Source organism: Chenopodium album, chromosome 11 (assembly GCF_948465745.1).
Source record: "Chenopodium album chromosome 11, dcCheAlbu1.1, whole genome shotgun sequence".
NCBI classification, from domain to species: domain Eukaryota; kingdom Viridiplantae; phylum Streptophyta; class Magnoliopsida; order Caryophyllales; family Amaranthaceae; genus Chenopodium; species Chenopodium album.
Window position 1 is genome coordinate 11,491,100 of NC_137844.1, and position 15,586 is coordinate 11,506,685.

At 32.5% G+C, this 15,586-nt stretch overlaps 1 protein-coding gene across 1 annotated transcript; it reads left to right on the forward strand.

Annotated features, from left to right (window-relative positions):
* The first annotated feature begins 4,241 nt into the window (after positions 1-4,241).
* LOC145568567 (DNA mismatch repair protein MSH2-like) lies at positions 4,242-13,287 on the forward strand. The gene is made up of 13 exons (XM_081627987.1): positions 4,242-4,376; positions 4,544-4,593; positions 4,687-4,719; positions 5,706-6,779; positions 7,057-7,608; positions 7,685-7,795; positions 7,887-7,976; positions 8,059-8,130; positions 8,475-8,585; positions 9,479-9,605; positions 10,993-11,195; positions 11,441-11,593; positions 12,751-13,287. Exons 1-13 carry the CDS (start codon positions 4,322-4,324, stop codon positions 12,949-12,951), a joined length of 2,832 nt encoding a protein of 943 aa, XP_081484113.1. The 5' UTR covers positions 4,242-4,321; the 3' UTR covers positions 12,952-13,287.
* The last annotated feature ends 2,299 nt before the right edge of the window (positions 13,288-15,586 follow it).

Consider the following 15,586-nt stretch of genomic DNA (forward strand, 5'->3'; position numbering starts at 1 on the left):
GATTTCGTCCATTTTCAAGCCCTTGCAATTTATGCATGGACTATACGTAAGTTAATGATTATAATTTTCAATGGTTCATATTATCAATCATAAGGTAATAAATTTTCAATAAATATAATAACTTTTGGTAGTATTATTTGTTTTCTTTCTCAATGCTACTTTGATATATTCTATGATTTGTATTGTTTTTTTATTATTTTTTTTTTATTTTATCCATTTTTACACTTATATAAGTAATATTTTATGTGCAAATGAAAGATAGATGTACTTAATTAGGATTTACAAATAAGAAGGCTACGTAGAAGGAACGGCCTTTGCTTTCAAAGGGTATATTGAATGATGTGAACAATAATGATATCAAAGTGGTATATAAAATGGGACAAAAGAGTGATCGAGATAGTGTATTTGAACCCTTCAAGATCTTGATAATAATACCATTATTGTACAAGTAGTACAGCGAATAAATAATGACGTAGAAAACAAAATGTGCAGTATTATTGTTCCTAAGGTAAACATCTTGGAAAATTATAGAAATTGTTCTTAATCATCCAAAGTATACTTAACAAATAAACGATTCTCAGAGATTTGGAGTATACTCCCTTAATTTCTAAATAAATGCACATGTGACATTACACATGCATTATCTTACTGCACGAATGCACGATATTGACCATGATGTTTATAATTGATTATTCAATAGTAAAAGTGGCTACGAGTACAAGCCTACAACGAGTTGATATTTTTAAAAGTATACATTATTAGACGGTACAATTCCTATAACATATTTACATAACTTTGTTTTCTATATACTCGTATTAGTAAGAAAAAATAGTCATAGTCATAATCATAGCCGATACATATATGAATAAGGTTAAATCAAATTATTAATGCATTTATTTAGAAACAAGGTAAGTATATATGAAAAGTCAAATTAGACTGAATAATAATTTCTGAAAACTGATCGAAGGAACAATATCACATCACAATTCACCAAATAGAAAAAGTGGCCTAACAATACTACATAGAGATATACTGAACAAGCCCTAACATCTTGCGATAAGTGCAGTATCTTTTATTTTACGAGAAAGGGTCCAATGGGCCTTTACTTGGGCGTAGAGGTAGGAAAAAATAGGCAAGGAAAATATTTCTCCATCACTCCCTCTGTTTTTAAATACTCGATCCACTTTTCTTTTTCGGCTGTTTATAAATATTTGCTCCATTTCTTTATTTGGAAAGCTTTTACAATATCTAATTCATTTCTCTCAACTAATGGACCTAACATATAACATATTTTATTAATTTCATATTCTCTTTCCTTCAATTCTCTCAACTACTTTTGATTTTTACTATTACCTCCACTTCAAGTTACTCGCAACAAAGGACATGTTTGCGGACTCCTAGCCAAAAGATTGAAATCATGATTATTGAAAAGTAAGAATATATGCTTAACTATTAATCCAACCAAAAAAAAAAAAGGAAAAACAAATTCAACCTTAATTAAATTAAAAAAAACCCACCACCACCTAGCATCACCGAAACCACCCACCACCACCACCCAGCATCACCGAAACCACCCAACACCATCGACGCACCCAACACCACCCACGGATCCAGCGTCACCCAGCCGTAGCAACCCACCGTACCCAGCACAATCAAAACCCCAAAACCAAACCCACAAACCCTCCATCAAAACCTAGAACCAGCAATCGAACTCATAACCCTCCATCAAAACCCACGAACCCTCCATCAAAACCCACGAACCTAGCAACTACGAACAACCCTTCGACGAACCCACAAACCCTTCTCTATCATCAATTAAGCTTTAATTAGTCAAATTTAACCATCAGTTTTGATAGTTAAATTTGACAATAAAACCTTCAAATTTGTGTTTCATCGCCAATGAGGAAACAAAAGGCAAAGGAAGAGAGAGAAAATGAGGCGGCGATGTAGATGGTGGTTGCAATTGAAGATGGTGGTGGTGGTGGTCGATGGTAGTGGCGGTGGTGATGGTGGTGGTTGCCATTGAAGGTGGCGGATTATGAAGGAAGAGAGAGAAAACTTATGAAGGAAGATGTTGAATGTAGATGGAGGAGGGGAATGAATTAGGATGAACTAGGTTAGGGTCCGTGCCATGCACGATTATTTTTTTATACTTGTTTCATATTAACACTACATTTAATTATAAAATAAAAATTTTGTTTAAATATTTGCTTAATTTATGAAGGAGCCTGTTAGCCAATATATTTTCTTTAAAATTACTTTTGCCTACACATATCTCTGTGTGCACTCGGGTGTATATAAAAGGTGATAATTAGCCACTGCCCACTAGCAAGACATAATTTTAAAATACGCATTTGTTAAAATGCATATATTTTTGTATATATTTGATTTCACTAACAAATTGCATTGATATCATTTATTAACCAAATGAATTTGTTAAAACGTAGGACATTAAAATTATGTTAAGATTTTTTCTTTCTTTTATTTTCTTTTCTTTTTTTGCTTAATTTAAAGTTGCTAATTATTTTTTTTTTTTGGAAGGATATATCAAATCTTTTATTTTAAGTAATTTTTTAATATTTGATATTCAAATTACTTTCTTGGAGCTTCTAATATATAATTAAATAAAAATAATAAAAAAATAGAATCCTTGTTGTAATATTTGACACAAATTCTTTAAAAAAAAATCTAATTTATTTTTTACTTATGTTTATACAGTTGACAATATATTATGGAAATATACATCAAATCTTTTATTTGTGTATAAATTTGTTATCTTTTATTTATGTATTCTATAAGATTTTTTTCAAAATATTTTTTTAATAAAATGATACATGTCATTGCTGATACGTCTTTTAGTATATATATATATAGTTATTGGTATTGATGATGATTGATGTGGTGGTAAGGTAAATTTAATTAACCTTAGAGATTAATGTAATAAGAATAGATTTATAATTTAATTAGGATGTTTTTTTAAAAAAAATTAAAGGTAAATTGTCATTTTGTAGCAAAAAACTTACTAAATCAGGAAAGAAAAATATATGTTGCGAGTAATGTGAAGCGGCCATTTTAGGAAATTGTCGCGGGTAATATAAAGCGGAAGTAGTATTTTTTATTCTTCAACCTACCCCACTACCTCCATATTTTATTACTTTCTCCAATTTCTCGTAAAACTCCGCCCATAGAGAAATGGAGCAAGTATTTAAAATGGAGTATAAAATTTCAAGTATTTAAATACATGAGGTTTAATTGTAATAAAGTTGGTTTAAAATGACCTAGGCAAATCTAAAGTGGTACTCCGTAGGATTTATCATTTGTGCATAGGCACAATGAATTAGTATGTTTTAAACGAAAAAAATTGATTAGAAACCAACTCATACACTCGATTTTATGGCTCCACTTGGAAGCTTATATAAACTTATTTTCAGTTCAGTTCAGTTCTTAATTTCCTTCTCTCATAAAATATTCAGTTCACTAAATCAGAACATGCCCTTAATTCAGTAAAATAATTTTAAATCAGTAACTTCAATAAAAAAAATAACATATAAATAAAAATAATTTTAATCCACTAAAAGTAAAGTGAAGTAAACAAGGCCTAATTATGATTAAAAAAGGGGAAGAAAAAAATTCCACTAAGGCGGTCCTGTTCACTTTACCTTTTAAAAAATACTCATAAATTCTTAATATTCAGTAAAAATAATTTTAGTTTAGTAAAGAAAAATATAATCAGAAAAAAAATAATTCAGTTTAGTAAAAATTACGAGTAGTAACTTTAAAGAAGAATTATATTACGTACTTCCTTCATTTCTTTTTAGATGCATTACTTTCTAAATAAGGAAACTTCAATTTAGATACATCACTTTCCTTTTTAACTAATTAATTCTCTTTATCTATCTCCTATTACATATACCCCAATTATTTTTTCTCTCTATCTGTCTCCTATTACATAGACCCTAATTATGTAAAAATCAAAATGATACAACTAAAAAAATGGAGAAAATAATATTGAATCAGTAAATATAATTTTAATTTGTTAATAAAATTTTTAATTCAAATTAAATAATTTCAATTCAACAAAAATAAGAGGGAGTGAACAGGGTATAAAGAGAAAATCTAAATCCATATCCATGAGGTGTTACACTCCCGCCCGCGAAAACCCGCCGTTTCTTTTCCCGCCAATACGAAAAACGACCCATTTCTCCCTAAAAACATTTGCTTCTTCCATTAAAATCAATTTCCAAAATTTAAAACCCTCAATTTTCAGACTTTTTTCGCCATTTTCTCTCTCCTGCTAAAATTAACCTACTAAGAATCATCAATGGACGACGATTTGCATTTTCTCGATCAAAATAAACTCCCTGAACTTAAGCTCGGTAAAACCCTAATTCTGTTTTTGTTCTTCCCCCTTTTTTTAATTGTTTTACATTCTTAATTTTCTGGGTTTTGTACTGTATGATATATGCTATTTTGATTTCTAATTGAATGATTTCTGAATGAATTATTTCATTTGATTTAATTTTTATACTTGTATCAATTTTAGATGCAAAGCAGGCTCAAGGGTTTTTGTCATTTTTCAAAACCGTACCTCAGGTGAGCCTTATCTTGTCTAATTATTTCAATTTCTTGCTAAATTATGTATTTTTTTTTAGTGTTTTTATGTGGATTTATCTGTTTTGCTTCCAGGATTCTCGAGCTGTTCGGTTTTTCGATCGTCGGGTTAGTTTCTATGTTTTTACTATCTCCAGAATTGTTAGGGTTTTACACTGATTTTCACTAATTTGTGCTATTTTAGGTTTTCCATAAAAAATATAGGTGTAAATATTATTCATTTGATTATTTTTACTCCTTGTACATTATTTTTAGTAAGATGATCCTTATGACTTTTGAACACAATCAAACTCATTATAACCAATTGCGAAAATTCCCAATTTCACTTAATTGGCCGTTATAGAAATGCCAATTAAGTATTGTTTTTTCGTTGATTGTTGGTGACTTAGTTATCTAACAACAAATTTGAGTAACGACATTCTCAATTATCATCTTTTGTATAATTGGTCCTTCACTTAATGGTTTCGATTTAAGTTATAATACGTGGGGTTTCTAATTATCAGTTAGTCATTGAATCTATTCTTTATAAATTATCAAGGGATACTGTCTAATTTTTTTTTTTTTTTTTTTTTTTTTTTTTTTTTTTTTTTTTTTTGTGTAAAAATGAAGGAGGAAGGGATACAAGTTCAAAATTTAGTCGAAGTGCTTTGTGTTCTACAATATTTAGACGGATACTTATTTCAAGTGCTGATTTTTCCAAAACTATTACCTAAAGTTGTAAAGGAAAAATATTCAAGCTGTATTTCCTGTATACTCTTGCAAAGTCTGGGATCATAATTAGAGCCAAATCCATCCTTACACACCATTATGCTTTTAACAGTGCTTGCATTTTGGATGTAGGAACTTATAGATGCATTTACCTTTACCTTGCTTGGTCATGCATGTAAAGTAAATAGTATTAAAATGATAAGCGTGTTAAATTTGTAATCCGTGAACATTAAAAGCATGACCCTTTCATCTTTGCTTCATACACCAATACTCCTGAAGTTGATTTTCATTCTTAAAGTCTTTTTTTTTTTCCTGGTACATTGTAAATGACTGTTAAGATTGGTCTGTTACCAACCTTGGACTAAGAAATTCTGCACTTGAAACAGGATTATTTTACTGCCCATGGAGAAAATGCAGCTTTTGTTGCAAAAACTTATTACCACACTACCACTGCCCTTAGACAATTAGGTAATGGTTCTGATAGCTTATCCAGCGTAACTGTAAGTAAAAGTATGTTTGAAACAATTGCTCGTGATTTACTCTTAGAAAGGACAGACCGCACAATTGAGCTTTATGAGGGTAGTGGCTCTAACTGGAGGCTTGTGAAGAGTGGGAGTCCAGGAAACTTAGGAAGTTTTGAAGACATTCTATTTGCAAATAATGAAATGCAAGATTCTCCTGCAACTGTTGCATTGTTACCGAACTTCAGGGAAAATGGTTGTACTATTGGATTGGGTTACATTGACCTTACCAAGAGAGTGGTTGGTTTGGCTGAATTTCTTGATGATAGCCAATTCACAAATGTGGAATCAGCTCTGGTAGGGCTTGGTTGCAGGGAATGCCTTCTCCCAGTGGATGTTGCGAAGTCTACTGAAGGAAGGGGGTTGCTTGATGCATTATCAAGATGTGGTGTGATGGTAACTGAAAGGAAAAAAAATGAGTTCAAGGCAAGGGATTTGGTGCCAGATCTTGGAAGGCTTGTAAAAGGTTCGATTGAGCCAGTTCGGGATCTAGTTTCAGGACTTGAAATTGCTCCTGCTGCTTTGGGAGCCTTATTATCTTATGCAGAAATGCTTTCAGATGAAACCAATTATGGAAACTTTACTATTAAGCCGTATAATCTTGACAGTTGCATGAGGTTAGACTCTGCTGCTATGAGAGCATTAAATGTTATGGAGAGCAAAAATGATGCTAACAAAAATTTTAGCTTATTTGGTCTGATGAATAGAACCTGTACTGCCGGAATGGGAAAACGGTTGCTTCACATGTGGCTGAAACAGCCTTTATTGGATGTTAATGAAATAAATGATCGGCTGAACTTGGTACAAGCTTTTGTGGAGGATATAGAACTTCGTCAGGAGCTTAGACAACATCTAAAAAGAATATCTGATATAGATAGATTAACACGCAATCTTCAGAAGAAAAAAGCTGGTTTGCATCATGTTGTAAAACTTTATCAGGTTGGCAAATTCTTATTTTATTTTCATTGTCTTGCAATATTTGTTGGCACAGTTCATTACTTTTATTTGAACATTTTAACTTTTGCTTGTTTTGTATTTAAATTATTAAAATTTAACATCATTGTATTGAAAGAGCCTAAAATTTGTTTAGATTAGATTACTGCTATTTGTAATTTATGAGGGCCTTTTTCTTTTATATTTATACTTGCAATTCCTATAATTGCTTTCTTGCATATAGATCTTTGTATTTATGTGTCTTTTTGTTTGTGCTTTCCAGTCAAGCATAAGACTACCGTACATAAAAAGTGCTCTTGAGAAATATGAAGGGCAATTCTCCGCACTGATCAAGGAAAGGTTTTTCGAGCCCCTTGGAATATGTAGTGATGATGATCACCTAAACAAGTTTGTGGCCCTTGTTGAGACTTCTGTTGACCTTGATCAACTTGAGAATGGTGAATATATGATCTCATCTGGTTATGATTCAAGGCTTCTTGAACTGAAAGAGGAACAAGAGTCACTCGAGAGCAATATAGATAGTCTTCATAAAAAAACTGCTGATGATCTTGATCTCACTGATAAAGTTCTAAAGCTAGAAAAGGGTACACAATTTGGACATGTATTTAGGATAACAAAGAAGGAGGAACCAAAAATTAGAAAAAAGCTTACTACACAGTTTATTGTACTAGAAACACGAAAGGATGGTGTCAAATTTACAAATTCAAAACTCAAAAAATTAGGGGATCAGTATCAAAGGATACTTGAAGAGTACAAAAATTGCCAAAAGGAACTAGTACAGCGAGTGGTTCAGACTGCTGCTACATTTTCTGAGGTATGGCATGATCTATTTATCTGTTTTCCTCTTTCTTAGGATAGATCTATGCATTAAGGATGTTTTGAATATGCAGGTATTTGAGTCTTTAGCTGCATTGCTAGCTGAACTCGATGTTTTGCTTGGTTTTGCTGACTTGGCTACAAGCTGTCCTACTCCCTATACTAGACCAGACATAACTCCATCAGTAAGCGTGCATTCATTTTTTTTTTTTTTTTTTGTGAAGTTTAGAAAGTGTAGGAGCATTCATTATGCTTTTTAAATGTTGGCTACCACAGGATGTTGGAGATATCATATTAGAAGGAAGTAGACACCCCTGTGTTGAGGCACAGGATTGGGTGAATTTCATACCGAATGACTGTAAACTTGTGAGTGTAGTTCTTGCCAGTCTGCTAGATTAAGTTATGAAGCATATGTTTAGCTAATGTATTGAATTTCCTAATGTAACAGGTCAGAGGACAAAGCTGGTTCCAAATCATCACTGGGCCGAACATGGGTGGAAAGTCCACTTTCATTAGACAGGTGATCATAATTTTGCAGGCTGATTGATTCTTACAACTTTATTACTTCCTATATAGTATCCACCTGTACAATACAGCTTTGAAAAAGTAAATTGATACTCTTGTTTTTTAAGGCAAGTAAATTGGTACTTTTACACGAGTTTAGATCCTATCAATCCCCAAGTTCTCATATATTTCATAAATTTTGAGAATTTTTTATTTTTTTATTTTATTTTATTTTTTCTGTATTGCCTAATGAATGTCACTTGGTTTCTCTTGGAATTTGAAACATTTTCAGTTGATTGTGATATTATGTCTCTGAGCTCAGGTGTTGATCTTTTATTTTATTATATATATCTGCTTCAGGTGGGTGTAAATATTTTAATGGCACAAGTGGGATCATTTGTTCCTTGTGACAGAGCCACCATTTCTGTTCGTGATTGCATATTTGCTCGTGTTGGTGCTGGCGATTGTCAAGTGAGTTTTATATGAGTTTAAATTATATGCATTTTATCATCCAGAATGTTGGGATTCTACTTTTTAGCTCATTTCTTTATTTTTTAAAAAAAAAAATAAAATAAAATTGAGGGATGAAAACAAAGGATAGCACTTAAAATTTACTTGCTCACATTAGTCACATGACTGAATGTCTTTGTGTTCTGAAATGTCAAATTTAATACTTTCTCCCTTCATTCCATGTTATTTCCCACTAAACTAATTTCTTTTATATCTCAGCTTTTAGTTATTTTGTATATCAGTGGAGTATGAATTGTCTGTTCCAAATACAAACTTTCTAACTAACAGCACCTTAATCTGACTTACTGGCGTATAGACTAATGTTGTATAATATGTTCATCCCTTTCCCCACCTACCCTTGCCGCCTTCTCTTCCAAACCATCATTTGGAACATGTGAATTGGTAACATGGTGTATTATACACTGGTAAACTAGTGGACTTGTCTAACAAAGCTAGATTGTGAACAATGTCCTAAACATGTTCCATGTACTAGAACATAGCGCACTCTTGGTAATGCTGGCATAACCTTTTAAGACACTTAATTTTGAATGAACAATCATAAATATTAAATTTCCTTTTTGTCATAATTGTATCAGTTTGACAAGAATAAATGAAATACTTTGTCAGAAAGAACAAAATCAATCAATATTGTGGAAGAAATGGATCTTGATGTAAAGACATCTTGTGGGAATGAGTCTAAGTGAAACTGGAACATTCATGTGTTTGGAAAGAGGAATACAATGCAATGCACGCCAATATGTAGTGTTGGACCATTAATTTAGGGCAAATAGCAGAAGATAAAGTGTTTTAATGCCATGCCGAACATCGTAATCTTATTCTCTTCTTTCTTCTAGTTGCGAGGAGTGTCCACTTTTATGCAAGAAATGCTTGAGACAGCATCAATTTTGAAGGGAGCCACTGACAAGTCCCTGATAATTATTGATGAGCTGGGCCGAGGGACATCTACTTATGATGGATTTGGTTAGTCTTATCTATTTGTGATTCATTTTATCATGATAAAGTTTATATTGCATATTGTTGATAGATTTGCTTGATCTTATTTTGTGCATTTTGATCCCACCAACCATATCACTAAGCCAATGTTTTGTAACTTGATAGGCTTGTATCTGTGGAATGCTTCTTTCACAGCTTGCACACCTGTAAACTAGTAATTGTCAATTTTGTCTTAAAAACTGGTGTAGGTAATTTTCACAGTACTTGCTTGCAGAAAAAATTGGCTGTAAATTGCTGCGGTTCTAGATCTGCTTAATTTCAGCATGATTTTGCTGTGAAATTATGTGAGGGGGAGGGGCATGTTAAGTAGTTCAATATACTTTTGTTAGTAGTGTCTTGAAGAGGAAGATAAGTGAGTTTGATAGAGTAGTACTATAAATAAGAGAAGGATTGCCATGTTGACTATAGTGATGAGTGATTAATTGTGATGAGTCATTAGTTTGTAGCTTTGGGAGAGTGCCATTCCTCTTGAAAGATTGGCAAGGCTGCATCTAGCTTATTCACAGTCATCTTTTTTCCCTTGATGCATCGCTTTTATTCAAAAGTCCTCTGTTTTGATGCTTAAGTCAATGAATTCATTACAAGAGTATAGATGTTAGTGAATAGGTTGAGGATTGGGAGTTCCCTATGAGGCCTTGAAGTTGCATGGATGACTTTGAATGATAGAGATACATAATAGCTGTAGTATGATTTTCTCTTTTTAACCAGTTCACCTTTTGCCTTTGTAAAGATAATAGAATGTTTTCTTTTTTCAGAGCTAGTTAGACATTAGGATAGCACCCAAACGTCACACACTTTAGGACTGTAGTTTTCCAAATGAGATTGGAAATGTGAAGGCTGAGGGTTTGCAATCTATTTGGTTTTTTTTTTTTTTTTGAGGCCTGGGGGGTTACACTTTTGTATGATGTTCCCTCCTGCCAGTTGTATGTCTAGACTCTAGACCAGGCTCTTGGCAGTTTGCATAATTGATTCTTCATCCTGGCAGGAAAATTGGAGAAGAGTAAAGAAAATTGAATTCTTGATTTATGATTCTTTGTTTATGAGCTTGGTAGGCCATATTATAATTTGTAGTTATAAATTATTCCTGAGTTTTGTTTTTTCCTCTGTATCTTCTAAAATATTATACGAATGATATGTGTGTTGTAAATACAATTATAATTGATTGTTAAACAGCAATCAGGCATTCAAGCTTTTAAAACAAGGCTCGTGGTTGTTTTCTTATCTATTGGATCTTTACCCAGTCACAGTCACATATCATTCTCAATCGCGGATACACTTATCTTGCTCTATGAGCCAAGTCATCTTGAGCAGGTATATGCTGTGTCATTTGAACATAATTATTTTGCTTGTGCAGGCCTAGCTTGGGCAATTTGTGAGCACATTGTTGATGTCATCAAGGCACCTACTTTGTTTGCTACCCACTTCCATGAACTCACAGCATTAGCACATGATAACAGAGAGGGTGAACCTTCAAATAAAAAGATTATTGGTGTAGCAAATTATCATGTTAGTGCACACATAGATTCTTCAAGTCGTAAGCTGACCATGCTCTACAAGGTATTGCTCTATTGTTTTGCCTTTGTTCATTGTTCTATTTTGATTTCCCGTGTGTTGTTATTTTCACTATCACTGTAAATATATTGACTCAAATTGTGTTTGAATTGGTATTAATAAAATTAAAATGCTGATTTTTATGTAGTTCATTTCAAATTTTCAACTATAAGTTTGTCATTATTCTATTACCTTTTTATTTTAAATGACATGAACTCAGAGCTATATATTTCATCTTTTGCTATCGTCAGGTTGAACCAGGGGCTTGTGATCAAAGTTTTGGCATTCATGTTGCTGAATTTGCCAATTTTCCTGAATCGGTTGTATCCCTAGCAAGAGAAAAGGCTGCTGAGCTGGAAGACTTCTCCCCTGCCACAATAAATGCTGTTGATCTTTCGAAACAGGTTGAGTATAAAAATTTCTCAATCTCCTTCACAATTAAAATTATTGTCTTAATCAACAAATGAGTCAATTTCCTTCGTTATGCCTTACATGAAAATCATTTGTTTCTTTATGACGATATACAGAACATTTAGTTAATCTTCCTATTCTTTTGACTAGTAACGACCATGCACGAATTCAGTCATCTTTGAAAACACTAAATTATGAAGAATGTGTATTGTTCACATGGAAAATAAAAGTTGTAAAGTTACTTTCATTCTCCAACAATGAAGTAATTTGAACATGAGAAGATTCAAGTAATTCTAGGATATAGAGAGATATAGATCATAAAGACAATGTACAAATTGAAAATTTGGAGATACAAGGGAGAAGACGTGAAAAATCAAAAGTTTGAGATGCCGAAGACTTAAAGAGTGTTTGACATTCTGGGTTTTTGGATTGAAATAAGTTGTAGTTAGAGGAAGATTTACAAGGTTTCTATATTATATTAATTGGGCAGAATATGTAGAAGTGAGAATTTGGAAATAATAGGCAGAAATTGCGGAATATCTAAAGTTTGAGATGCCAAAGAAAAATAAAGTGTTTGAGATTCTGGATTTGTGGATTGAAATTATTTATTAGTTAGAGGAAGATTTATGAGGTTTTCTCTATTAAAGTAATTGTGCAGGATATGTCGAAGTTGAGTAGATTGAGGAAAGATGAGGAAAGTATTTAACTTAGTAGATAACTTTGGTCTGATAAGTTTTTGGAATATGTGGGAGATTTATGAATTTGAGGTGTATGCATCAACCAAACACGACCAAGGCACCAAGATATGGTGAAGTGGAGGGAGGAGGTTTGTTAGGATTATATGTGAAGTTTGCAAGTAAAGATTTTTTAATGTTTTTTTGATTTGTAATGTTGAGTTGGTGGAGCATACAACTAAATAAGTAAATATGAGAAACAGGCAATATTTGAGCATGTACCTTTAAGATATATATATTCAATTATCATTGGATTATTTCTGTGGCGTAGTCTTATGATTTTTGTACCACGTGTCTTGAAGTTTACTCCAACATACCAGATAGTGGTCACTTCAAGTATTTGTGTGATGATGTTTGACATTACCCAGTATCTGTTAAAAAAGTATGTTATTCAACTTGTTTGATGCACATTTCAGGTGGGACAGAAACGGAAAAGGGAATTTGATCCCGATGCTGTCTCTCAGGGTGCAGCAAGGGCTCACCAGTTTTTGAAAGAGTTTGCTGAGCTTCCATTAGAACAGATGGATATGAAGCAAGCATTGGATCATGTCAACAAAATGAAGAGTGACTTAGAGAAGGATTCAGAGAACTGTAATTGGTTGAAGCAGTTCCTTTAGTTTTCTCAACTCAGACAGTCACAGCATCTCCAGAATTTTGTTCATATCTGGAAGCTGCATATTAGAATTAGTTGGCAATCTTGGATTAGGAAGCCTAGGTGAACCTATCACACTTTTCCCATCTTTGGAGCATTAAATTCAGCCCAGTCAAGCCAGAAAATGCTTGTTCTTCGAGATGCTCCTATTTTCTTGTTAATAGAGGTGGGAATATGAGGTGTAATGAGGATAATGACATGGATATATGTTTCATGATCTTTTGCCTTTGTAGATGATAAGATGGCGTAATGAATCTTTAAGTTCCGAAGATGTAAATGATGCAAATACTGTTATGTTGTAAGAAAGGAGTTCATTGATCTACAAGAGTTCCTTGTTTTGTATGTGCATGAAATGAGTACTTTTATTATTTTGGTTGAACTATGGATCCTCAGATAGCGGAACTAGAAGAACTGCTGATTAGTGCTTCCATAGTCTTTACTTGGAAACTCTGTAAATACTTGGGTTGCAACAATTAAAAGTAGGGTTTCTAACTCAAAGAATCTGATGTGTATTTCTATGGACTCTTCAAGAATTTTGGGGATATGAAGCTATTTAATCTAGCCAAGACTAAATAACAACTAAATTGGTAGTTTTTTCAGCAAAATATCATATGCAATTCTCTTGCTAAAACAATTCATACGAATTGATCATAATTCAAAACTTCTCTACCTTTAATAATGAAAATAAAGAATATTTATAGGCAAACATCCCATGCCGTTAGGATAACTAAAAGATAAATAAAATATATAAGATATAGATATCAAATAACCTATCCTAAATAGCAAAATATATCTTTTAATAATATTAGAAAATAATATCTTATCAATCTACTAATTCTAACGCCACTCAACCTCATGATTAATAGACGACTCAATAAAAATAAATAAAAATAATAAAATGATGATATTGATGTCTTGGATACGCATCAGAATATTAACAAAAAGTATCTCAGACTGATGTTTTCTGTAATCAACCTTCTAACTGAGGAATTATTGGACTTTAACGGTTAGAGTCATGGATGACTCTAACAAGGGCATAATCGTCCTTTTACTATGTACCCACTTGCAAAACAAAAAAAAATGAAAAGGAAAACCAAAACTAAGGTTGGGAAAAGGACAGCTCATGGTATTAAAGAAATCAAAAGGGGGAAAATGACAGTACTCAGAAAATTTCATGACTCATTTCTCTCTCTAAAATTACGCCATGCTCTCTAAATTTTCGCAAGCTCTATCTCTAAATTGGTTGAACATCTCCAATGACTTTCCTGTTAAAGACGATCGTTTTTTGGCCAAAATTAAAGCTCAAGTCCATACAATTAAAGACGATCGTTGTTGGATTTGAACATCTCGATTCCGGACTGCGATGATGGTGAAATCCCAATTCTAGACTTGATGGTATTCTCCAATAATTTTTGATGGTATTCTTTTAGATACCAACAATCCTTTATAGTATTTGGTGTTATTCTTGTTCTATCTTTTGCTGTTGATGGTACTTTTTACGATACCAACAACTTCTTGATGGTATTCTTTTAGATACTAACAATCCTTATTGGTATTCTCTAACAATTTTTTATGGTATTCTTTTAGATACTAAAAACCCTTGATGGTATTTTCTAACAATAATTGTTGGTATTCCTTCTTTCTATTTGCCGTTGATGGTATTCTTTTAGATATTAAGTATAATAAACTTTGATTTTGATTTGTTGGATAATATAAACCAAGGAACCTCTGTTTATTCATCAATACTCAATAGCAATGTTGTAATTGATGTGGTAATTTGCTGTGTTCTTTAATTACCCATAAAATTCTAACACTTGCATGGAGAAGAAAGACTTGTCCTTTTTTTCTCCAGCCTTACTTTACTGTCCTATTCCACTTTACTGTCTTTTTCCCTTTTTTTTTTTTTTTTTTTTTTTCCAAGTGGGTACACAGTAAAAGGACGATTATGCCCTTACGAGTCAGGGATGCCTCTAACAGTTAGAGTCCAAGAATTCCTCCTTCTAACTATTAAACTTTGGTTGCAATCTATGAGATTACTATGTTTTACATGATAACATTGGATTTAATAACACTAATTATGAGTTTGTACTATAAGTTGGATATGCTTTGCGTCATTGTTGATTTTACTGAATTTCGGTACATAGAGCAACACACTAAATAGTGCTATATAGGATTGTGGACTTGTGGTGGTGCAGCCATGCAGGTGGTCTGTTGGCTGAGTTTAGGCCCCTATTTCCTAAGAAGAAAAAAAGGAAAAAATTGAAGCAAGCTAATAACGACTAAGAACTGAGAAATGCAAAGGGTTGCTTTCAGCCAATATTAGTCCACTTTACAAAAGTCATATCAATTGGTTTTGATTTAGTAAAAAAAAAAAAAAAAAAGGCTTCAATCCGTAAAATTAAATTGGCAAAAGTTAGTATCTCCATATTGTAAAATGTACAAGTGAATTACAAAAAATCACTCTAGATCATGTTAAAGTATGTCAATTTGTAAAAATAGATCAATTTTGATTGTACAAGCAAGCCAAATTTTTATTGTTACTTTTTCTTTTGGGAGAGATTTAAACACGGCAAATGAGCAAAGAAAACGAGTGAGGTTAT